At 43.0% G+C, this 24,066-nt stretch overlaps 1 protein-coding gene across 2 annotated transcripts in view; it reads right to left on the reverse strand.

Moving 5' to 3' along the window:
* Positions 1 to 6,487: 6,487 nt before the first annotated feature.
* The window catches only part of MTMR8 (myotubularin related protein 8), a 49,483-nt gene continuing 31,904 nt past the window's right edge, over positions 6,488 to 24,066 (reverse strand). Inside the window, exons 8-14 of one of the 2 annotated variants that reach the window (XM_034435082.2) lie at positions 21,537 to 21,646; positions 20,448 to 20,573; positions 15,579 to 15,628; positions 13,990 to 14,190; positions 11,967 to 12,095; positions 10,115 to 10,241; positions 6,488 to 9,194 (exon numbers count right to left, since the gene is read on the reverse strand). In XM_034435082.2, the coding sequence (XP_034290973.2) occupies positions 8,895 to 9,194; positions 10,115 to 10,241; positions 11,967 to 12,095; positions 13,990 to 14,190; positions 15,579 to 15,628; positions 20,448 to 20,573; positions 21,537 to 21,646 (1,043 nt within the window). In that variant the 3' untranslated portion in view covers positions 6,488 to 8,894. The remainder of the gene's footprint in view (positions 9,195 to 10,114; positions 10,242 to 11,966; positions 12,096 to 13,989; positions 14,191 to 15,578; positions 15,629 to 20,447; positions 20,574 to 21,536; positions 21,647 to 24,066) is intronic. The other variant, XM_087877542.1, reaches the window with a different exon arrangement.

A 24,066-nucleotide genomic window follows, 5' to 3' on the forward strand; every position in this document is an offset into this window, starting at 1 on the left:
GATTCTGCTTGTTTATTTGGGCTTCCCCTTTGAGATTTAGATACAGATTTTACTCAAGAAGCTTAACTTTAATAGTCTGTATTCCCATTTTACTTACTTTACTCTGCTTACTCATTCCATGCTTATACACTGGATCTCACAGGTATTGTCCTCTGTCTCTTACTTTTTTTTCCTGCTGTTTTTTTTTTTTACACCAACCAAAATGAATAAAAACTATATTCTGTCTATTTATCTAGACAACACACACTTTTTATAGGATTCTCTTTTGACCACCGTGCTTCCAAAGCAGCTATAAAATACTCTTGGAGGGGGGGGAGGCACAAATAATAGCTGCACGACTTTAAAAAAGAACATAAGGCAGTAAGTAAGGTTTGGAAAAGAATGAATTACCATGGTTTATAAGATTACTCATTACATAAAGGAGAAGCACCATACAAATATTCATGTGGTGAGGAGGAAGACCAGAGAAGGCAACAAGGCAGCAGCTATGCAAAAGGATGAAATTAAAAGCAGATGCCAGCGTTCCAGAAAAAGCCCAACTCCAAGTAAAGACACGGAAGCAAACATTTTCCAAAGTTCTCTTTACTAGAATAGGCAAACTGGCACATTTGGGAAAACCCAAATCTGAAAAGCCCAGGTTTTCCTTCAGTAAGTCAAAGCTCCCAAAACCACCCCCTTTCCCCCCCCCCCGTCGGTCACATGCTCCAATCAATGTCCATTTTTTATTATTTTATTACTGAATTTCTATATTATTGAATCTCTATCGGAATTTCATCCCGATCCAGCCTCCTGATCATTCCTTCTCCAGGTGCTGGATCGCCCTGACCTTGACCGACAGGAAGAATGCTATTATGTCTACTAACCACCCCTCTCCTTAATCCCCCCTCCTACTTTCCCATACATGAGAAGGTGGCAGCATGGAAGCTCCCGGCCTAATATGGCTTCCAAAGCTGACAGCAGATGCAGCCGTGCATGCAAATACCTGGTTGAGCATCATTTATTAGTCACATACAATGGAATTGTATAAAATATATTACAACAGTTAACCAAAAGAAGAAGAAAAACAGTTTAAGACCGCCTTCTCCATCTGGCATTTTTCACATGTATTAGATGACAATCCTGCCATGCTAAGGATGATGGGACCTGGCATCCACAGTTGGATTGGTCCAAACCAGAATCTGTTCTCTGGATTCTCTGCTAGCACTGTAAAAGTTCTAGCTAAGAGGGTCTCTTACAAAGGGTGTGTAAGATGTCTGAAGTGGTACAACTGAAGCACAGTCAACTCATACAGGTAGTCAATCCTACAACCACAATTATCTGTTGCTAAGCGAGGCAGTTGTTAAATGAATTTTGCATCATTTGCAACTTTTCTTGCCACAGTTAAGTGAATCTGGCTTCCCCATTGACTTTGCTTTGCTCAGGTGGTTGCAAATGGTGATCACATGACCCCCCGGACACTAAACTGTGTTAAATATGGGTAGTCCTCAACTAACAACAATTCATTTAGTGACTGTTCAAAGTTACAACAGCACTGAAAAAAGTGACTTGTGACCATTTTTCACGATTGCAACCTTTGCAGCATCCCCATGATCATGTGACCAAAATTAAGATGCTTGGCTCATACTTATGACCGTTGCAGTGTCCCAAGATCATGCGATCTATTTTTGCAACCTTCTGACAATCAAAGTTAATTAGAAAGCCAGATTCACTTAATAAGCTGGTGACTCACATAACTGTGGCAAGAAATGTTGTATAATGGGGCAAAACTCATTTAACAAATTCTCACTTAACAACATAAATTTTGGGCTCAATTGTGGCCCTAAATTGAGGATTACCTGAACATGCCAGTTACCACGTGTCTGAATTTTGAAGGGATGCTGCAGTGGTCTTGTGTGAAAAACATAATAAATCACTTTTTCCAGTGGTGTTATAACGTTGAACAGTCACTAAAAAGATGGTTGTAAATTGAGGAGTACCTGTACTTTTTTTGTTGTTTCAACTATTGTTAAGGTGGGCGTCATTGCTCATGTACTTATTCTGATATTCCTGCCCACAGAACCTTCCACAGGGCAGAAGGAGCGACTCAGTGTCTGCTCTTATTCCTTTCATGGGTGATAAGAAGAGTCATTACTCCCAGAAATAGCTTGGAGGGGGTCTCCTCAGAGCACTTTGCTCTTGAGTTATCTAAGGAAACTTAGCTCAAAAACTGAGGACTTTTTCAGACTTTGTGATATTGTGAATTGCCACCAAAGTGATTGTAGGGTGGACTTGTCAAGGCAACCAAGAAGATGAGAGTTGATACTGTCATGAGGCGGAGTAGAGCTATGGAGAAATTGGACACTTTTCCATCTCATGTTCCGATACCCATGAATATTGTTTTGTTAGTCATACATGAAGAGAAACATTTTCAAACCAGAAAATGGGAAAGAAATTAGAACATCTGTTCCACATCATATTGTCTTTGTCAGATCTTCTGCCATATCCCTTTTCCTACTGCTTCTTCACAGATACCTAGACAGAAGGTCCAACCCTTCCAAATATGTATTTATTAAATTTATTTGCCTCCTATCTCACTGTGGACCTACTCTAGGCAGCTTACAGCAATAAAAAGGAAGAAAGGAAGGAAAAAAGTGTAAACAAAGCATAAGTAAAATAACAAAACAATAAAACATTGAAAAGAGAAAATGAGAAAACATCAATATAATAACAAAAGTTGTTCCTTCTTTATAGGTTGTCTGAGAGAAGAAAGATAGAGGAAGTGATGAGGAAATATGGCAAAGAAAGAAATAGAAGTTGCTAGCAATGCCAATTGCATGAATGGGGGAAGTTGATTACCCAAACAAAAGCGTGGGTAGAAGCAGCAAGGCACACTTAAGGGCTTACATCATCATTTTTGCACAGATTCTCCTACAATCTTCCAGATTCTAGGAGTCTGGGCTCTAGGAGGCCACAAAGACATGAGAAAACCACATGCAATCTTGGGCTGTATATACCTGATAGGTGGGCTGCATCACACGGACCTTCCTTCCATCCTTGTTCTCTGGGTTTCTAAAACACTGTTGTGGTTTCCCATTTACCTCCAAAGTTCTCCAGTCTCACCCTTCCCAGTGAGGCGTTTGCACTGTGTGGGAGAGCAAAGAGCAAACCAAAAGGAGGATTTAGAAGCCAGCTAACCTTTTCTGGTTGTTAATAGGATTCATAAGACTAACAGTTCTACCACACAAGCCCTGAATCACAATCCAAGTATGAGTTGGCCAGGCTGTTCTCAAGTCTGCAACACATCTAAAAGCATTTGAGTGGGTAGCTTTAGTACTTCCATTAATGTGCAATTTTCTCCTTCAGTGCCAGAAGTTGGAGAAATGTTATTCTCCAAAGAGCTGGTCCATGTTGGATGTCCGCAGTTGCAGCTCATGTCCTATAGGGGGCATGATAGAATAGCACATTCTGGAATCCAATGCATTTGATGTTAGGGATTTATATGCTGCATTATTATCTTTCTCCAAAGAATAACTTTGCTCTTGCTCATTTAAATGGACAAATACAGGAAAAGCTTTCCTGTTGATCTCCATCATGTAGGTCCACACAGTCCAATGCCAGTTCTGTTTCAAATGTAGGGTATTTTCATGCTATGATAACAACTGCATCCCTAATTTAGAAAAATAAGCAAGTGTCTCGAGCACATTATCACTAGCGTCTCCATGATTATCTCAGCATTTGGAGAGCACAGTCCGTGACACCAGATGCCTGAAATATTCTAAATAAAAGTAGGTATGTTAAGCACAGCTTCTTGGCTTCTAGAGATACGATACCAATTTTTTTTGGTTACACTATGAAAGAGGCTTGCTATTGCTTTCAACATCCCCTAGTGCTCTGTCCAAGCATTAATTCCAACCCTGCTTGCCGGTAGCTTTTGAAGATCAACTCAATGTGAGATTGGAGCCAAATGAAGTACAGAAAACTTACGTTGCACCTTAAAGCTTAAACTCGATAACATGATTTAAGGTTTTAAAATAGCAGTATTGATATGATTCGTGTCACCAGATATTGACCCACAAATTTAATACCAACCAAATTCCAAATGTTGGGATTACAGTTCCTATCAACACGAAGCAAACTGGTTCACTACGGGAGGCGAAGGGAATTGTAGTCCCATCTATACTGGGAGTGGATAGTGTAATATTTGTCTATCAACTTAGTGATTTTGGTGTATAAATCTATTTTATTTTAGTGATGACATTTATCTTAGGAGGGAAAAGTGCTGAGTAATACTGAATGAATAATTAGATACTGAAATATTAAGCAGGATCAGGCTTGGTTAGTTCTTTTTAGAGAAGAGTCCACCAAAAAATGCTAAGACTGAAACTAGTCTGGGAAATATGCAACAAAATCAGAATCAATGCAAAATAAAAAAACACAAAAATCAGAGTCCATATTGCTGCTAAGATAACTGATTGTGCCCATGGAGTCATGAACTGAATTGAGTACATCTTTACTCTTTTCTTCAGAGTCAAGTTAGAGACCGATTCCTGAAAAAACTAAAAAAATAGCTTTTTGGCAGAGATGCAGATGTGGGGACAGATCAACCAAATATATTTTTCAGAAATCCATTTTCTCACATATTACAAGCAAGGAAACATTGTTTTGATGGGTTGGAGTGAAAATCTCATAAACCCTCTCTGTGGTAGTCCACCACCATTAATGATTAGAGCTTCAGCAAATGACTTCTGTGAGACAGATGTAATTCACTTTTTAAAAAAAATCAAACAAATGCAAAGTGACATATATTTATAGTGCAGAAAGGCCAGGAATATTTTTAGACCAATTCTCAGCTGCTTTACCTCTCCTTCAAAATGTGAGCCCACCCAAGAATCTCACTCCCACAAAGATCCACAAACTGAGAGGCTGCACAAAGAGAAGGAGGAAGCTGGGTTCATTTAACAACTATATGATTCACTTAACAACTGATTCTCTTAACAAGCATGGCAAAAAAAGATTGTAAAACCGGGTGTGGCTTATTTAACAACCATGTTTGCTTAGCAACAGAAATTCTGGTCTCAGTTGTGGGTGTAAGTAGAGGACCACATGTATAGATAAATGTTCATTTGAGTTTCACAATACAAAGTAGAACAGTAAAACCCAGCAATGAAAATCTTAAACTGAACCCAGTCTTCTGCATTAGTCTTCTCTATTCAATAATGCACATAAAATAAGACTGTCCTATATCTTGGGGAAAAAAATAACTGATGTTAAACTTCTGAGGGCCAGTTTTAAGCATGATAATCTGCCACAGAGGCTCTAGTGCAGGGCTGTCAAACTTGCATCGTCACAACGGTGTCATGTGACGTATGACAAAGGACTTTTTTTCCTTTGCTAAAGCGGGAATGGACGTGGCCAGCGTGTGACACATCCGGCCTGTGGGCCGCAAGTTTGACAGCCCTGCTTTAGTGTAAGGTTTTTCAAACTAGGTTCCATGGGACTAGATGTAAAAATAGAAACTTTCTCTACAAGGACTTAGGTAAAACTATCCAAAGCTAGGAGTTCAGAGTACAGTTTAGCCAGTGGAATGAGTAGAAGGTGAGTCTCATTAGAAGGTCCCTGTCCTTCTTTCCACTCCAATTCTGACTGTGGGAAGGGAATCTCTTCTAGACTGAAACCATATTCAGTCTCATAATAACGTTGTGGTGGCACAAAGTGAACTCTATCAGCACAATGACCAGTGAGGGGCCCCCATGAAGAGCCTCCTGCACAACATTCAAGATACAGAATAAACGAGATGGAAGAGTCTCTGTAGGTCTTCTAGTCAAGCCCCCTGCTCAAGAAGACCCTATATCATTCCAGATGAATGGTTGTCCAATCTCTTCTTCAGAACCTCCATGATGGAGCCCCCACGATTTCTGGAAGCAAGCATTCCATTAATTGTTCATACTCAACCTCACAATTTCTTCTTAGTTCTAGGTTGGATCTCTCCTTGGTATGTTTCATCCATTACTTCTTGTTCTGCCCTCAGCTACTTTCCTGTTTCCCTTAGCAACTGGGATTGAAAGGACAAATTGACTTGATACTGGAGACTTACATGACCATCATGACTAAGAGCCATTTAATGGCCTTCTCAGAGCTTTGAGTAACCTTTAATCATCCCAATCTCAGCACTGTTGTGGCTTTGAATTTTGAGGCCAAGACACACTCTACCATGAAGGAGAATGTTCTCCTTCAAGTACAGGTAATCCTCAATTTATGACAATTGAGCCCAAACTTTCTGTTGCTAAATGAGACGCTTGTTAAGTGAACTTTGCTCCATTTTACAACTTTCTTGCCATAGTTGTTAAGAATGTTCTATGGCGAGGACAAAAAAATCCTTTTCATAGAAAAACTCAACTGTGAAAAAGTCCTTTCTGGGATATGTACTGGTCTCAGAATGTCTTCAAGGCTGATCTTATTTAAAATGTTCTCAAATACAACACTGATCCAAGAAACTATCTCTGACTCATTTTAGAAACGCGAGGAATTTATTATTTTCATAAGAAATTTAAAAAAAACAATACTTACAAATTTAATTTACCATAAGACTTGCAGCAATATATCTTTATATACATAACTATAATCTCCTAATATTTTTACTTTTATTTTAGCAGGGCTTCAAGTGGACTCATGACACACATTCAGGATGAGTTATCAAAAGTCTCTGATTGCCCAGTTTTAGACAATCTTGCAAAATGAAAATACAGCCAGTCAAACTTTATAGGGACTGTAAAAATATTTCAGCCTTGATATGCAACACAATTTTAACTATCTGCAAAAGGAAACTGGTGAACCTTTTGAAAAGAAATCTCTGTATGTTCACTTTAAAATTTGTTAGGCCTTGGAGTACAAAAAACATCACAGACATCAACAAGGATGTTGTTCGACAATACGGACACATATAACAACGCAAATCCTTTGAAATGGACAGGCAATCATGCAGCTGGTAAAATTCTCTTCCTGCACTATTGTGAGTTCATCAGATGATTTAAGTTTACTGGGATGCTATAACCAAAAATATTTCAGATATTTTGCTCACAAGCCATTCAAATCACAACAATAGGCAAACTGCATAATAGTATTCCAGGGAATTTTGAAGTGCCGCAATGAAGACAATGATGGTGTGAGCATGTGCATACACACATACGTGTACACACGCTTCCTTGAAAGAAGGTTGCTAAACACTGTCCTCTGAAATGCACTTATACTTTCTGAAAGCTGCCTGATTCCAGGATTTTGTCCTGCAAGGATTCAAGTCCATTTGCTTTCATAAAGAAGACAGTATTTCCATGAAGGGCTGTGTGCGCGAAATGACATCCTGAAACTGAGCACCAAAGGCAGCTGAAGAGCAATGGCTGACTTTTTCTAAGAAACATCCACATAGTTTGGAACAAGAACGCTGAGATGTTTCTCCTTAGGAATGTCATTTGCTTTACTAAAAAAAACCGGGGAATGTTACTGTGATCTGATCCACTGATGCAGCAGAAAATGGAAGATACAGTATAGATGTGCAGGATTTTTGAAGCTGTAAGCTAACTCAGAGCTGGAATTCTTGATTCAGGGATGTTCTCAAGTGTGTTTTATCTTCTCTTTTCATAAAATCCACTTTCAGAGAATATTAAGGGTGAAGGCTTTTTTTTTGCCCAAGAAGTTTTTTCATCTGCGTCACTAAGCAGAAAGGAACATAGATTCTGCATGCGGTGGACTTCAGAGCCAGAGGCCTCGTGCTGTCTCTGCTCAGTGTTTCCTTGCTGGCATTAAGCCCTCCCCTAAATAACAAAACAGGAAGTGTGGGTTTCCTTTTGGTTCAAAACATGCATGAAACATGCATTCTAGCCCAGGTCAGACTCTTAGTGAAGCTTCAGACAAGCGCATTATGCACAGCTGTTCAATTTGTGGAGGCTTTGCTGCTAAGGAGGAGCAGGTCCATTCTGATAATTAGGTAGGATATTCTCGAGTGCTTGAGCAGAAAGCAGTCTGGCACTTAAACCAAGGAAGATGCTTGATAACTTGGATAAAGTAAGAGAAGGAATTGCAGAACCTGGGGGCGGGGTTAAAAGAGGGATCAGCCTAGAATCCCTATGTAGCCACAAGCGGACTTAGTCTTTTTAAATTCTTCCCCCAGGTTCTGACACGTCTTCTCTTACAGCCAAGTTCTCCAAAGTGACACCAGATGATAAATGAACCATCATATTTGCAGATGCCTTAAGTTTTTATCCTAACATGCCACAAACACATTCAAGTCCATGGACCGAGAAGAGAGGGAACGACAAGTAAGAAGGCAGGGCCTGTTCAGGAGAGTTAAACAAAAGACACAAGAGACAGGAAGTCCTGCAAAGACAAAAACCCCCACACTCCAAATACTGCATCACAACAATCAAAGTCACCTTGCCAACAGTTGGACCAAATGAGAATTCTAACTTTGTAAAGCGAAAGGGGCTCACAGAAAGATGAGGGGGGCTACCCAGAAGCGACCCTGCCCTCCAGTAGGAGTTGGGAGCACCCTTTTGAAATGCATTGATGCAGGCATCCTTTATCTATCTAAATTCTCCCCCCCTTAAAAAAGATAACCTGCCATGGAACCCAACAACAGCATCAATTGGCCGAGTGCACATCTGGTCCCCCCCCCCAAATGTTTGGGAAATCTTTTTGACTTGAATGAACTGTGGCAGCCCCTAACTCAACGTCATCCCCAACCTTTGGGAGTTTGCCCCAAAGTCCCCACTGGGCTCTGTCCTCCTCCACTTTGAGAACACAGAATACAACACTAAGCCACATGTCAGTGAGCTGGTATTCCCAGCACAGAGTCACGGATCTCACAGACTTTATTGCCCCTTTGCTATGACTCTTCCAGCAGAGGTGGAGGTCCAGCAGCTTCAGGCCCTCTGGAGATCTGCTTGATCACTGCCCCAGAGAGGCACGCTGTGGATGGTGGTTGGGCTGCAGCCGTTGCCATTTGGGGTGTCGGGAGGAGGGAGATCCAGTTGGCTCATCACCTGCCCGTCTGGTCTGTCGCCTTCTCTCCCACCGATAGTGCCATTGGCCAGCAGCACAGGGGTGTCATAGTCCTGGGGGCTGTTGACCATAGGGGAAATGGAACTGTCTACCGAAGAGGCAACCCCTTTGGAGAAGGCAGGTGTTTCATTTGGCAGGAGCCCATCCGAGAGAGATAATTTCTGCATGGGTAGAAAGGAAGAATTAGAAAAGAGCTAAATCATAGGGATAAAAAAAATGGGAATGTTGGTAAAACAAACAGAAAATAGGGAACTTAACTCCACCATGGGAAAAGTTATTGTTTGGTATTTTTCTGCAACTGGATGAGCACCTATGACTCCCAAGGCAGAGAGAAGCGATACTTATCTCTTTGTGTGTGTGTCTCTGTCCTTCTCTCCAACACACACAAAGAGAGAGGTGGCACTTCTCATGCCTTTTTATTCTTTAAGATTTATATCCTGGCTTTTTCCCCCAGAGCTTCAGATGGCTTACTTGAGGAATCCCTTAGATTTGTGCTCTTAGTAGCTTACAATAATATTAAATATTAAGTACTACTATGAACCATCGTGACGCAGCAGTTAGAATGCAGTATTGCAGGCTAACTCTGCCAACTGCCAGGAGTTCAATCCTGACCGGTTCAAGGTTGACTCAGCCTTCCACCTTCCAAGGTCAGTAAAATGAGGACCCAGATTGTTGAGGGCAATGTGCTGACTCTGTAAATCGCTTAGAGAGGGCTGCAAAGGACTGTGAAGCAGTATATAAGTCTAATGCCTATTGCTATTGCAATAGGCAATTGTACAATAAAAACCATCAAAATTCTACAAAAGAGCCCAAAAGGTCCCAGATAAAAAACTGAAATAAATAAAACCGGAAAACCAACCAACTGGTGCTTTTCAGCCCCTTCTTAATTTATAGTAAAGAAGGAACTGGTCTCGTATAGTCCAAACCAGAGATAAGGTTGAATGAGATGCTAATGTCTCCCTGTTATTTTTCTTCTAGATACAATTTTGGGATTCTTCTGCCTCTTATGATGCAGAATAGCTGAAGAGATGTTGCAAAATGAAGTTGGGGGTTCAAGCAGTATCAGGTGCACTCCACTCACCTGTTCCAGGTCTGCAGCATTGTTTTCCAACTGCAAATTCTGGCTGGTGCAGCTAAGCAGATGATCCAGAATACATTGCTTGGGATGCATCCCTTTATCAAAACGGTTATACATGCCACACCAGAACCTCAGAGAGAGAAAATAACAGAAAATGTCATTGAAATGTTCAAATCTGCAAGAGAAGGGAGCAGGAGAAAGTTCTCTTCTTTGCTCTTTGCTAGCTGGGGAATTTTTGGAGTTGAAGTCCACACGTCTTCAAGTTGCAAGATCAAGAATCACTGCCTTAAAGGAAGAAGCAAGTTTAATTCCAATAGCTCTGATATAATCAAGCTACAAGCTTGGAAGAAGGAACCTGGTTTCTTTTCTGCTATCCAACACCAGGATCAACTTACATTGTATTTGGATCCAGAGTCTGATAACCATCAATCTTAGATGAGTTAGTTATTGCTAACCTAACTTCAGTTTGTCATAAATGGCAGCAGAATTTCCAGCTAAATGAAAAATGGGTTGACATAAAAATCTTGTTTCAGACAAAGAATGGCAATTGCACCTTATTACAGTCCATGAAGCAAACAGCTGCATAATTTGGAGATCCGGTATGTGATTTTAGGCTACCTTGGGATTGTACAGTTGCTTCATTGCCTAGAGATTAAATTCTCCAGATATTAGAGTAACCTTTGGGGATGCTTTGGCCATAAACGTTGATTAATTTGGCCAAACTTGATTAATCGGTAAATAAACATTTTCTACCATTGCATCTACCTCCTGCTTCCCTTTTCTTATGCTATAATCTCAAAACCTTTAAACCAGAGTTACAACCCAAGCAATTATTTGTATTTAATGCTGGTTACCTCAAAAAAAAGAGAGCTGTTATGGCATAATGGTTAGAAAAGCAGCCCTGCAGGATGACTCTGCCCACTGCCAGGAGTTTGATCCTGACTGGTTCAAGGTTGATTCAGCCTTCTGAGGCTGGTAAAATGAGGACCCAGATTGTTGGGGACAAGAGAACTCAGAGAGGGCTCTAAAGCATTGAAGAGCAGTAAAGTCTAAGTGCTATTGCTATTGTTACAGGTCGTATTTGATTTACAACAGTTCACTTAGTGACCATTTGAAGGTACAACACCGGAAAAAGTGACTTACGACCATTTTTCATCTTCATCTGCGCTGTGGTGGCACAGTGGTTAGAATGCAGTACTGCAGACTACTTCTGCTGACTGTCAGCTGCCAGCAGTTTGGCAGTTCAATCCTGACCAGCTTGAGGTTGACTCAGCTTTTCATCCCTCCAAAGTTGGTAAAATGAGGACCCAGATTGTTGGGGGCAAGATGCTGAGTCTGTAAACCACTTAAAGAGGGGTGTAAAGCCCTGTGAAGTGGTATATAAGTGCTACTGCTATTGCTATCTTTATGACCGTTGCAGCATCCCCATAGTCACATGATCAAAATTTGGATGCTTGGCAACTGTGTCATATTTCCCACATTTGCAGTGTTCTGGGATCATGTGATTCCCTTTTGTGACCTTCTGACAATGTCAACCATGTTACCAATTTAACAACTGCAGTGATTCACTTAACAATTGTGGCAAGGAAGGTCATCAAATGGGCCAAAACTCAATAACAGAAATTTTGGGATCTATTGTGGTCATAAGGCAAGGGCTACTTTGCCATATTGGTGGTTCAAAAGTGACTAGATTCAAACAAGCCTTAAGAACTTATTCCGAAACTATAAAAAGCAGAGTTTCTCCTCTCTAACAAGATCACTTTCCTGAGATCTCTTTCTTGATCTGCTGTTGATTTAATATTTCATAAACATTAAGCAGCATGCACAGCTTCTCCTTTCCCCAGTCGTAACTTACTGGAAACTGAGCGGAAGCGTATTGGGCTGGAGAGACGTGTAAGCAGTGTATCCCTTGTAGATTGGATTTCTGAATTCCAGCTTCCTCTGAAGAAGAAAAGGCCACAGGGAATGTGTTTTCTCAAAGATTCTGCAAATAAGAGAGCAAAGAAGAACATCAGCACAACTGAAAAACATCTCTCAATGATTGGGGAACCTCTCATTTAGATTATAGGGAACCAGCCTTGGAGATTGTACAATATCAAATAGTTAAATAGTTCAAAAAAAGGAGGGCAAAGTATCAATGGTACTTTTAATTGCCATTTCTTCTCACTTTTTCACCACTCATTGGAGTTGCAGAGAGATTCTTTATGATGAAGTTTCAGGACAGACAGAATCACAGAGCAAAGGGCCTTCATTCTTATTTGTTTCATCTGCTAAGCCAGTGTTTCTCAACCTTGGCAAAGTAAAGATGGGTGGACTTCAATCCCCAGAATTCCCCAGCCAGAATGCTAACTGAAAAACAGATAGTCCTTGACTTATGAACTTAATGGAGCCTGCCCATTAGGGTTGTAAATCAGGATGATTGTAAACGGGTTGAAACCTTTTTTTGCTGTGGTCACTAAGTGAATGCAATGGTATTAAGCAAACCCACTGTTTGCTATATTTACAACAAAAACATTGTAAATTATAATCAGGTGACTTTAGGATGCTGAAAGCCACAAATGAGGGCCAGATGCCAAGCAGCTGAAATGTGGTCACATGACCATGGGAGGCATCAGAACTGCATTGTAAGACCTTTATTTGGGGGGTGGGGGAGATGTTCCATCGTAACTGAACAGTCACTAAGTCACCGGTCACAAGTCAAGGACTACCTGCACCAAGCAAAGATCCGCTCCAAATTATTTTCTTGGGATCCACACTTGGGACAAATCCAAATTCTGGTTTAAGAGACTTGCTAAACTAGGTTAAAACATTATCTCTCTAACTTCCTGCTTCCAACCCGATGTATCCAAGGACCCACTTATTTCCTAGCTGTGGGCATTTCATGAGACTCTTTTCTTCCATGAATTTGTCATTAAAACTTTCTAAAATGGTATATGTGGATGCAGTAGGAACACTGCATGTAGCTCTACAGAGCCCACACCAAAGCTCACTTGTGTGCCACACATTTACATGCACCAAACTTTCCTTCTCCAAAATGATAGAGAATTTTGCTCTTAATGTTAATAGCAATAGCACTTAGACTTATATACAGCTTCACAGTGCTTTACAGCCTTCTCTTAAGTGATTTACAAAGTCAGCATATGCCCTTAACAATCTGGGTTCTCATTTTACTGACCTTAGAATGAAAGAAGTTTCCATCCATTACTTCTTGTCCTGCCCTCAGCTACTTTCCTGCATCCCTGAGCAACTGACATCGAAAGGACATATTGACCTGGTACTGGAAATTTTGGTGACCATCATGACTAAGAGCCATTTAATGGCCTTCTCAGATCTTAGAGTAACCTTTAATCTTCCCAATCTCAGCACTGTTGTGGCTTTGAATTTTGAGGCCAAGACAAAACTCTACTAGTGCATGAACAGAATGTTCTTCTTCAAATACAGGTAATCCTCAATTTATGACCACAATTGAGCCCAAACTTTCTGTTGCTAAATGAGATGCTTGTTAAGTGAAATTTGCTCCATTTTACAACTTTCTTGCCATAGTTGTTAAGTGAATCACTGCAGTTGTTAAGTAAGTAAGAAGGTTGTTAAGTGAATCTGGATTCTCCATTGACTTTGCTTGTCAGAAGGTCACAAAAGGTGGTCACATAACCTCAGGACACTGTAACCATCATAAATATGAGTCAGTTGCCAAGCATATTGCGCCTAACAATCTGGCTCCTCATTTTACCAACCTTAGAAGGATGGAAGGCTGTGTCAATCTTGAGCTGGAGAGAATCGAACTGCTGGCAGTCAGCAGAATTAGCATTCTAACCACTGTACCATCACGGCTATTCCATGAAACAGAGGGAACGCAAGATTCTGGTTATAGGACTCACTTTAGATCTTCTCGATCCTTCTGACAGGTCCCTAGGAAGTTGCCAAACTGGCAGGAATAGACGTGATCGTGAATTTCAAGAAGCAGCCGCTCATTGAATTCAAATGCACAAGGAAACTGTTGCATGAGCTGCCAGGTGCATTCAAGGAACTGTGTGAAGATGGGAGACACCTCCTTGGGATCTCCTTCAAGATGGCCACACCTGGAGAGACCAAAAAACAAGCAGCAGCAATGCAGTGATTGTGGTGCTCTTTTTTTTTTTGCAAGTGCTTGCAGGTAGTCCTCGGCTTATAACCATTCATTTAGCAACCGTTAAAGGAAGTTAATTACCAAAATAAATTATTTTATATTGCAGTCAATCCTGTTTTCTCACTGCTGGATGGTGCAGCAAGGTTACTGGAACTAAATTGATCTCAGCTGCTCTAGGACCTAATGCAAAATAAATATAGGTAGTCCTCGTCTTATGATCTTAATTGGGACCAGAATTTTCAGTCCCAAGTTGCTGTGATTGTAAGTTGAGTTGGAGCCAATTTTACAATTTTTATGACAATCATTAAGGGAATCGCCACAGCTGTTAAGTGAATCCTGCTTCCCCAATGGTCATTATTTGCTGGAAATCTGCAAAACAGATTGCCAATCATGATCACGTGATCGCAGGATGCTGCAACCAGTCATAAATCCAAACTGGTTGCCAAATGCCAAGTTGCAATCATGCGACTGCAGCGAGGATGTGATGGTTGCAACTGCAAACATAAGTTGTAAATCACTTTTTCCGAAGTCGTCATAACCTGGAGCTATTGCTAAAGGAATAGTCCTAAGACAAGGACTCCACAGGGGTTCCCCAATCCACCCTTTTTTTCTGTTCTAAACAGATTCTGTAAAAACTGCAATGCAGAAGTCAATCCCGCTTTGCTGAAAGGTATGAAATGAGATTAAGCGAGCACAAAAAGAGCCAGTAAAGCGAAACTGGAGAAGAGATAAAAAGATGAAAAGATGAAGGAAGGGGGAACTAATCCCTTTTAAGTGCTAGTTTCAGCTGTCCCTAAATAATTTGAGTTTTCCTCTCCACCAGCAATTTTCCAACCGCTGGAATAGCAGAAGAGTTGGAATATTCTTTTCCAAATAATAATTTTAATTAAAGACTTTCTCAGGCATCAAAGATAAACAAAAAGTGAAATTAAAAAAGAAGTAAAATGAAAAAGTGAGAGAAGTATAAGGAAGAAAAGGCAATAGAAACAAGAATGGGAAAATATGTAATGACTCCGAATTTCTTTTACAGCAGTAAAAGCAAATCTTCTCACTTCCCTCTTCAAAATTACATATTTCCCTTCTTCCCATTATCCAACCCTTTTTAAATCAGCAAATCCATAAATTGGCAAAACCTCCCCCCCCCCAGTTCTCAGCAACAGGTCGATAAAAAATATCCAGACTTCAATAAAAGTACTTGTTATCTTATCTCTGATCAAACAAGTCAATCTTATAATTTCTCAGTTTAGGAGCTGTTTCGTTTTGTTAATCATGCTCCAAGCAGGATGAAAAGCAGACCTCTTATTCTACATTTATAATTCTAACACACAAACCTGTTTTTACCTGTGTGAGAATTTATGGCCCATCGCAATCCACTCCTTCTCTATCAGAACCTTTAATGTTAAATGAAAGAGGGAAAAAAACAGAAATATGGCATTATAATGTGGCTTTATTTATAGAATTCAAATCCTACTTTTCAATCAAAAACAATGGAAGAGAACAGATGTAACTCAGGATTGAAGTATGGGATCCTTGGCGCTCTCTGATTTTGATGAAGACATTTCATTACCCAACCAGGTAACATCATCAGTGCTTGTAAGCATGTAGTTTGTCCTGCCACTGTTATTGAGAGTGTGGTTTTAATTTAATTTTAATTTAATTTAATATTTAAATTTATATACCGCCCTTCTCCCAAAGGACTCAGGGCGGTGAATAGCCAGAAGTAAAAAACATCAGATACAAAATTTTAAAACAATTTAAAAATAAATTAAACATTTTGGCCCGACAGTTAAAATCCCCCATTAAAAATCCAAATTAAAATACATAATTGGAGAGATTAGGCCAGCCCGACTTGATGAAATAAAAAGTTTTGAGGGCCCGACAGAAAGTACGTAAGTCCGGAATCGTCCGTATCGCCGGGCGGAGCTCGTTCCAGAGGGCAGGTGCTCCCACAGAGAAAGCTCTCCCCCTGGGGGCCACCAGTCGGCATTGTTTGGCCGACGGCACCTGGAGGAGCCCCTCTCTGTGGGAGCGTACTGGCCGGTGGGAGGCTCTCGGTGGCAGAAGGCAGTCCCGTAAATATCCAGGCCTTAAGCCATAGAGCGCTCTAAAGATGGTCACCAACACCTTGAATCGCACCCGGAGGACCACCAGGAGCCAGTGCAGCTCACACAGGAGAGTGTTACATGGGAGCGCCATGACGCTTCCATAATCACCCGCGTGGCCGCATTCTGGACCAGTTGGAGCCTCCGGGTGCTCTTCAAGGGGAGCCCCATGTAGAGAGCATTGCAGTAGTCCAGGCAGGAAGTGACGAGGGCATGAGTGACCGTGCGTAAGGAGTCCTGATCCAGAAAGGGACGCAACTGGCGAATCAGGCGAACCTGATAAAAAGCCCCCCTGGCCATGGCCGTCACATGCTCTTCTAAAGACAGCTGTGCATCCAGGAGGACACCCAAGTTGCGAGCCCTCTCTGTGGGGGCCAATGACTCGCCCCCAATAGTCAGAGATGGCACCGACTATATCGGAACATCGGAAGCCACAGCCACTCGGTTCCGCCTTCCTGCGGCGGGGTGTAGTGCTTTGAAGGTCAAGTTGAAGGAGAGAATGGTCAGACCATGACAAGGGTTTAATCACTACATCCTCTATATCTAAACCATTCAGCCACTGGCCAGAGATGAAAACCAAGTCCAGAGTGTGTTCCCCTATGTGTGTAGGGCCATGAACTAACTGGGTCAGGTCCATAGCCGTCATGGAAGCGATGAACTCCCGAGCCGCCTCAGACATTTCACCGACGGACGGCAGGTTGAAATCCCCCATAACCATAAGTCTGGGGGTATCAACCGCCATCCTGGCTATCACGTTGAGCAGTTCAGGCAGGGCCGCCGCCACGTGGCAGGGAGCCAGGTACATGATCAGCAGGCCCACCTGCACCCCAGGACCCCACTTCACAAAGAGGGACACACATCCAGTTATCTGAGGCACAGTGGCCTCCTTCGGACCAAGACCTTCCTTTATAACAACCGCTACCCCCCCCCGCCCATCCCCTGAACCCTCGGCTGATGGAATGCTTGGAAGCCTGGTGGGCACATTTCAACAAGGGGAACCCCCCCTCCTGGCCCAACCAGGTCTCCGTAATACCCGCCAGGTCCACTCCCCGCTCTTGAACAAGATCACAAATGAGGGGGGCTTTATTTACAACGGACCTGGCGTTGCACAACATCAGCCGAAGACCTAGGCCCTGAGGATCTGCGCAACCCGGGGAACGAGGAGCATTGGGGGCTGGAGTGCGCCACCGCTTGGAGACAGCGGGTGCGCGCCCCCATAACCGGATATGGCCCCCTGCTCCTGCCATATCTGTCCCTCCCACTTACAGTACTGATGGTATCGCTCTCCTCAGTACGGACTCTAACCCCCTCATTGACTCCGAACCCCGCACCCCCCGTTACGAAGCCCACTGTCGGACCCAGCCTCCCCCTCAGTGGTTTATCCCCCAAACCCACAACCCTACCCCCCCCAGAACCCCTAAAACTTGGGGTTTTCTCCTTGGTACCAGTAGGTCCTTGATTAGGGTATTGTTTTCTACTTGATTATTAGTCTGGTGTTAATCCTTGCTTATCAGATGTTGATTGCAGCAGAAGATGTGTTCTGGTCTTTTTTTTTTTTTTTTTTGTTTCTTCTTAGCTTTTTCTGGTCTCTTTTGAATAATGCGTAAATGTGCTTTATCTCTAGGTGTCTATTGATAGTTGATATGTCTGAATATCAAGCTTCCAGGAATTCCCTAGTATTTTTTTGGATTTAGCTTGGTCTAATATGCTCAAAGTTTTCCAGTGGAAACTATGGTTGAGTAAGGACCCTATCTGACTGCTTGTTTGTGTTCATGGATGCACTTTGTTAGTCTTCTGCCTGTCTATCCTACATATGTTGGGTAATCAAATGTCTGCAAGCAAACAACCAAGCTCAGACAGCTCCAAAGCCAGCCTTCCCACCAACAGACTGCAGTCAAGATGGTTAGCAAGAATAATTCAAAGGTGATGGAAACACAACCTAGTACACATCAAAGTAAATAATAATAACAACAAAAATTCTACAGCTGTATCATCCACAGCATAATCCACGGACCCCAATGAAATTATTCTGTGTCCTCAGATGTACGGATGTAATTTCAATTTTTTTTAAAAAAGGGAACATAGATAAAGAAAGCAAGCAATCTTGGGATATAAAAACAGGATTTCTCCTTCCAAAGATTTGCTGCACCGCCAGCTTTTCTTCCTCCCAGTTATGGGAGCTATGTTTCCACTCAAAAATAAAACATCTTCAAAAATATCTTTCCTCAGCCTGGGATGCCTTTCAGCGAGATTTCTTTATTTATTAGAAGGATTTATTAAGGGCATGCAAGCTATTTCACATTTGAAATGCTCAGAGCTTACAACAGGGCCACTCAGGGTTTGGAATTCTTCCAGAATGGTTGAAATAACATGGAAATAGTTTTATGAAAAGTATACAAGGAATGCTTTGAACCTGAAATGTTTTGCATACCAGGGCTGATCCGGGAATTTCTAGATAACCCTGCTTCCCCAGTAGCTTGGGTGCAAAATAGATAACCGTCATTAAGACATTCCATGTGTCCTTTCTGTTGAAAGATTGATGGAAACAGATTAGGGAGAAAGAGAAGGGTCTAAGCAAGCTTGATGAAATGATTTTTGCCACTCCAAGAACCTTTCTCTAAAGCAAGGGTGTCCAACCTTGGAAACTTTTAAGACCTGGGGACTTCCTAAAAGTACATTAATGTACTTTTAAACAAGGGTGAAATGTAAAATCTGTTACTACCAGTTCTGTGGGCGTGGCTTGGTGGGGGGGTAATGTGATTGGGTGGGCGTGGCCAACTTTTTTTTTTTCCTAAACTTTTCAAAGCATTTTTTCTAATGCTTTGAAAAGCCTCTCTGCTGATCAGGGAACTCAGCTGGGATCGTCAGAGACTTTTCAAAGCATTTTTTTTACCACCTCTTCGGCCAAGAGGTTGCAGAAAAAAATGCTTTGAAAAGCCTCTGATGATCCCAGCTGCACCGCGCGATCATCAGAGGCTCTTTTTTTACTTTTAAAAGCATTTTTTCATCGGAAGAGGTTGTAGAAAAAATGCTTTTAAAAGTAAAAAAAAAAAAAGCCTCTGATGATTGTGCGGCTCAGCTGGGCATGGGGGCAGGCGCAGGGATTTTTGCTACCGGTTCTCCGAACCATCCGCCGCCATCACTACCAGATCGGGTGATCCAGTCCGAACCGGGAGCATTTCACCCCTGCTTTTAATGTATGAATGTAATTTTAATGTACATAAATGTAAAGACTGTACATGTGTAGAGGTACACGTGTGTAACATGTACCACAACTCAGTCCAGCAATCTGGTCATTAAATGAAGCAGTAACTAAGTGAAATCGCAACCCTGTTTATGATATGACTACAGCTTTCATTTGCATTACGAGACCTGCATGCTCGTACATGCGAAGACTGAACACAAAATTCCTTTTCATCATACTTTTAAGTGGTCGCTAAATGAGAACTGCCTGTATACAGGGACAGGTTTGTAGAGGTGCACCAGGGTGTGTGTCAGGTCTGTCAAGTGCCTCACAGGCATCCTGCCATCAAAGGCTGGGGAGTGGGAGGGTAGCTGGGCAATAAAGCTGTGTGTGTAGCAGTGGTGGGTTGCTACCGGTTCACCCTGGAACAGGGCGAACTGGTAGCGGCAACGATGGGAGGCTCCGCCCACAAGCCCGGACGTCTCTGTGTATGTGCAGAAGCGGCGCACGGGCGAACTGATAGAAGCCAAAATTGAAACCCACTACTGGTGTGTACGTGATGGGAAATAGGGAGAGGGTGGGACTGACTGAAGCTTGGCACCAGTTTGTACCAGCATCCAAGGCCAGGCACCCCGAGAAAGAGTGTGGATTACCCCAAAGTGTTCTCAAAACACTTTGGTGAATTCTGATTGGCTGAAGATGGACTGGTCATGGTGGAAGGGCTGGGATGAGGGGAAACCTTTCTGTATTTTTTATGCGTGGGAAACCCAGAGCTAGCCTGACTGTACATCTTTTTAGTAAAAGAACCTTTCGCTTCAATCAAATGGAGTTGAGGATCTTTCTTTTCTAAGTGATCAGATTGGGGCAGGTCTGACAGTGTGAAGCACTTAAAAAGCGGACCCAAGTGGAAGATTTTCTGCTTACCATGAATCCTTTTAATGTCCGATAAAAAGGATCCAGAAGGAGACAAGCTAGAGAGCAGACTTGGGCTGTGCGATCCCAGCCATCTGAGCAGTGTACCACCACACTGGCACCCTCATCTCTGACTGCCTGGAAGGACAGGGATACAGGCGCTTAAGTTGTTGTTGTTGTTTTTTTTTTTAAAAGAAATGATGCAAAGTTGCTATCAAGTGCTGGGCTCTGCAATATCAACAGGCAGAATAAAAAAGAATGAAGGCAAAACTTTAGTACTGATGGAGGGATGGAAGCAAAAATACCTCCTTTAATATCTCCGGTCCTCTCTTCATTGCGAAGAGTCCTTAAGACAAGGTCAGAATCATAGAATTATAGGGCTCCAACAGGACCTTGGAGATCTTCTAGGGCTCTTCTAGGGCTCAAGCAGGAGCCCTTATACCATCCTGGACAAATGAATGTCTAATCTTTTCTTGAAAACCTCTAGTGAAGGAGCACCCACAACTCAGGAAGCAAGCTGTTCCATTGATTAATTGTTCTGTCAGGAAATTGCTCCTCACTTCAAGGTTGGATCTCTCTTTAACTTCCAACCATTCCTTCTTGGTCCTATCCACATGTGCTTTGAAGAATAAATCAATCCTCTCTTCGTTGTGACAGCTTCTCAACTACTGAAAGACAGTTATCATGCCCTTTCTAATTCTACTCTTCCATAGGCTAGAGACATACCTAGTCCCCTCAACTGTTCATCATACTATTTAGCCACCAGATTTTAACATCCCAAAAATAGAGAAACCCAGATTCTTTTTTCTCACATATCTTGCCTCCAGGGACGTTGCAGACCTCCTAACATCTCCTAACCCAAAAGGTATTTCAAATGGATCCTGATGATGATGAATACTTTGCCTCCTGTGTGCAGCCAAAGCCATCTCTGTACATAAACCTGGAGAAATTTGAAACGGCTGACCACTCTTTTTCCAGGTTTTCTTCAAAGCTCTAGCTTTAAACCAACCCCCCCCCCCCAAACAAGAAAGACTGCACACTGGTGAACATGCAACTTTTCCAGGAATTTTGCAAAATGTTGCAAATTCAAAGTTGCTTTACCTTGGCCAGGAAGACTCCAGCATCCATCACAGCTTTAATGTGTCGCAACCAGCCTGAGTTTTCGAGTCCTGTAAGGAAGTCGCTCATTGAAGGAGACTTTGCTTCACACACTAAAAAAAGGAAGAGGATGTCAGACCTGGAAACCATCTTTCTACCTTTGTGCCTTCAGGCTTCAGGCCTGCCACAAATTTTACTGTGGGAAATTGGGAGGGGGGAGTGCATAGAAGGAAGAAGATATGTAGTCAAAATAAAATTCTTTATAGAAAGTCAAGGCCAAGATGCCCTGCAGCTGTGTTGAGAAGAATGAGGAGGTATTCTCTGTTCCGGATGGTACCTGATTGGATTTGTGATGGACATGTGGGAGAGGGGCACTTTCTTTTGGGTGTGGAAAACCCGGAAGCTCTCAGATTCAGGTTTTCCCAGATGTGCCAATATGACACCTCTAATAAAAGTTAGCTTTGAGGAACTTCAAACCTTGGAGTTTGATTTCATTGGGGGTGTTACTTGGAACCCTGACATTAACCCAAATCCCTTTCAAACTAAAGAAGCTCCCTCGAGTTTTGGGCTGCTGTCCGGGGTCCTGAGCCCCAAGCGTTGACCCAATATCAGGCGGCGCGAAGACTCAGGGAAGATGGAGGAAGAAAAGAAGTCCATGGAGGGAGCAGCAAGCACTGGCTCAGCAATTTCTTCTGAAACCCTCTACTCTCCTTCCCCGGCTATGGAGGAAGCCATGAAAGCCGCAGACACCGAGCGCCAGTTGGACGCCCGACACAAGGAGCTGAGGCCAGAACTGAGGTCGCAGTCAGACCTGGCCCTGCAGGAGGAAGCTGCAGGAGTTACCCTGATTCAGGAATTGTGCGAACCAGGAGGGGGTGCGGGACAAGCCTCAACCCTTAGCTGGGAAGTGCTATAGCAGCTGTGCTGCAAGCGCTCCGGAGAATGGGGATTCCCACCACCATCACGCAGCCAGATGCTAGCCAGTCTCCCGGAGCAGCAAGCTCCTGGCCAGCTACCAGTGCAAGCCCAGCCGCCGGTCCTCCCCACACAGCTTCGAGCAACTTTCGATGGGACCCCTGGGAAGTTGGCATACTTCCTCAATTGCCTCTGGGCTCACATCAACCAATATGGAACTCCAATACCCCTCTGACCGGTAATTGATTTCTGCCATCATGGATGGCATGAACGAAGGAGAGGCGGCAGACTGGATAGCTGAGCTTCACGACGAGGAGGCTCCTGAGCTACAAGACGTTGATGAGTTCGTCCAACTGACGCGGGTCAGATTCAATAACGTTGCCCAGCAAGTAGAAGCTGAAACCCAAATTAAAGCACTGAAGCAAGCTGGAAGACCCGCAAAAGAATTAATATGGGAGTTTCGGAGGCTGGCTGGAAAGTTGCGAGACTGGCCAGAGCGCCTGATGGTGCACACTTTCAAAGAAGTCCTGGACCTGGATCTCAGGCAAGCCTGTGGTATAAGGGGAGTACTGGACCGGATACAGTCATGATACAACACTGCCGTCATTCTGGACCTAGAGCTTCACCCTCACAGGAAGTCAGCAGCAGATAAACCGACCAGGAGACCATTAGAATGCCTGGCACAGATGAAGAAGCCCAAAGAGCTCCCTCCCACACCATCCGTGACATCAGCTTTGAACAAGTCGATGGAATGCTAATTGATGGGGCTCCTGCCATCTAGGTCACTGAGCTCGTTGTCAGTTTCGTCAGACTAGAGATGGGGTCCTCCAGTTCGTGGTCACCCCAAAGATGACCAACTCAGTCATATTGGGACTCGCATGGCTTGATAAGTGGGGTCCCACAATCTCCTCGGATGGCAGATATAGGAAGCTAGTCATTGGCATTGGCCCATTACCACCTGTAAGGCAAGACAGCCCTTAGAAATCACCACTCCAAAGGAGACCACTGCGCTGGAACCGAGATGCCCTACCTGGCAGCCAAGAAGCCCTAACTGACCACAGCTCTGGCCCGAGACGCCCTACATGGCAGCCAACAAGTGCCCAAGGAGTATTGAGACATGGGGGGGGGGTTAGCGAAGAGTACTGCAATTTCCTCCCCCCTCATTGCTCGACCGACTGCACAATAGAGTTTGTGCCAGGGGCTAAATTACCCAAGCCGAAAATGTACTCCATGACTCCAAAAGAGATGGAGGAATTGAGGGAGTACATAGATACCAATCTGAAGCGAGGCTTCATCCAGCAAGCAAAATGCAAAGTGGCAGCCCCAGTGCTCTTCAAAGAGAAAAAAGATGGGGGGGGATGAAGCTCTGCGTTGATTTTTGTGACATCAATGCCATGTGCATGGAAAATACCTACCCCCTCCCCCTCATGAAAGTCATGCTTAACCACCTGTCAAAGGGCAAGGTATTTACCAAACTGGACTTAAGAGAAGCCTACTATCGCATAAAGATTAGGGAGGATGAATGGAAGACTGCTTTCAACTGCCACGACTCCAAACTGGCCAGCCACTTTGGATTCCTGAAAAGCCTACACCTCATTAGGAGACAATTCTGGTGGCC

This window comes from Pantherophis guttatus, chromosome 12 (genome assembly GCF_059756535.1).
Source record: "Pantherophis guttatus breed Tessera chromosome 12, ASM5975653v1, whole genome shotgun sequence".
Lineage (NCBI taxonomy): Eukaryota > Metazoa > Chordata > Lepidosauria > Squamata > Colubridae > Pantherophis > Pantherophis guttatus.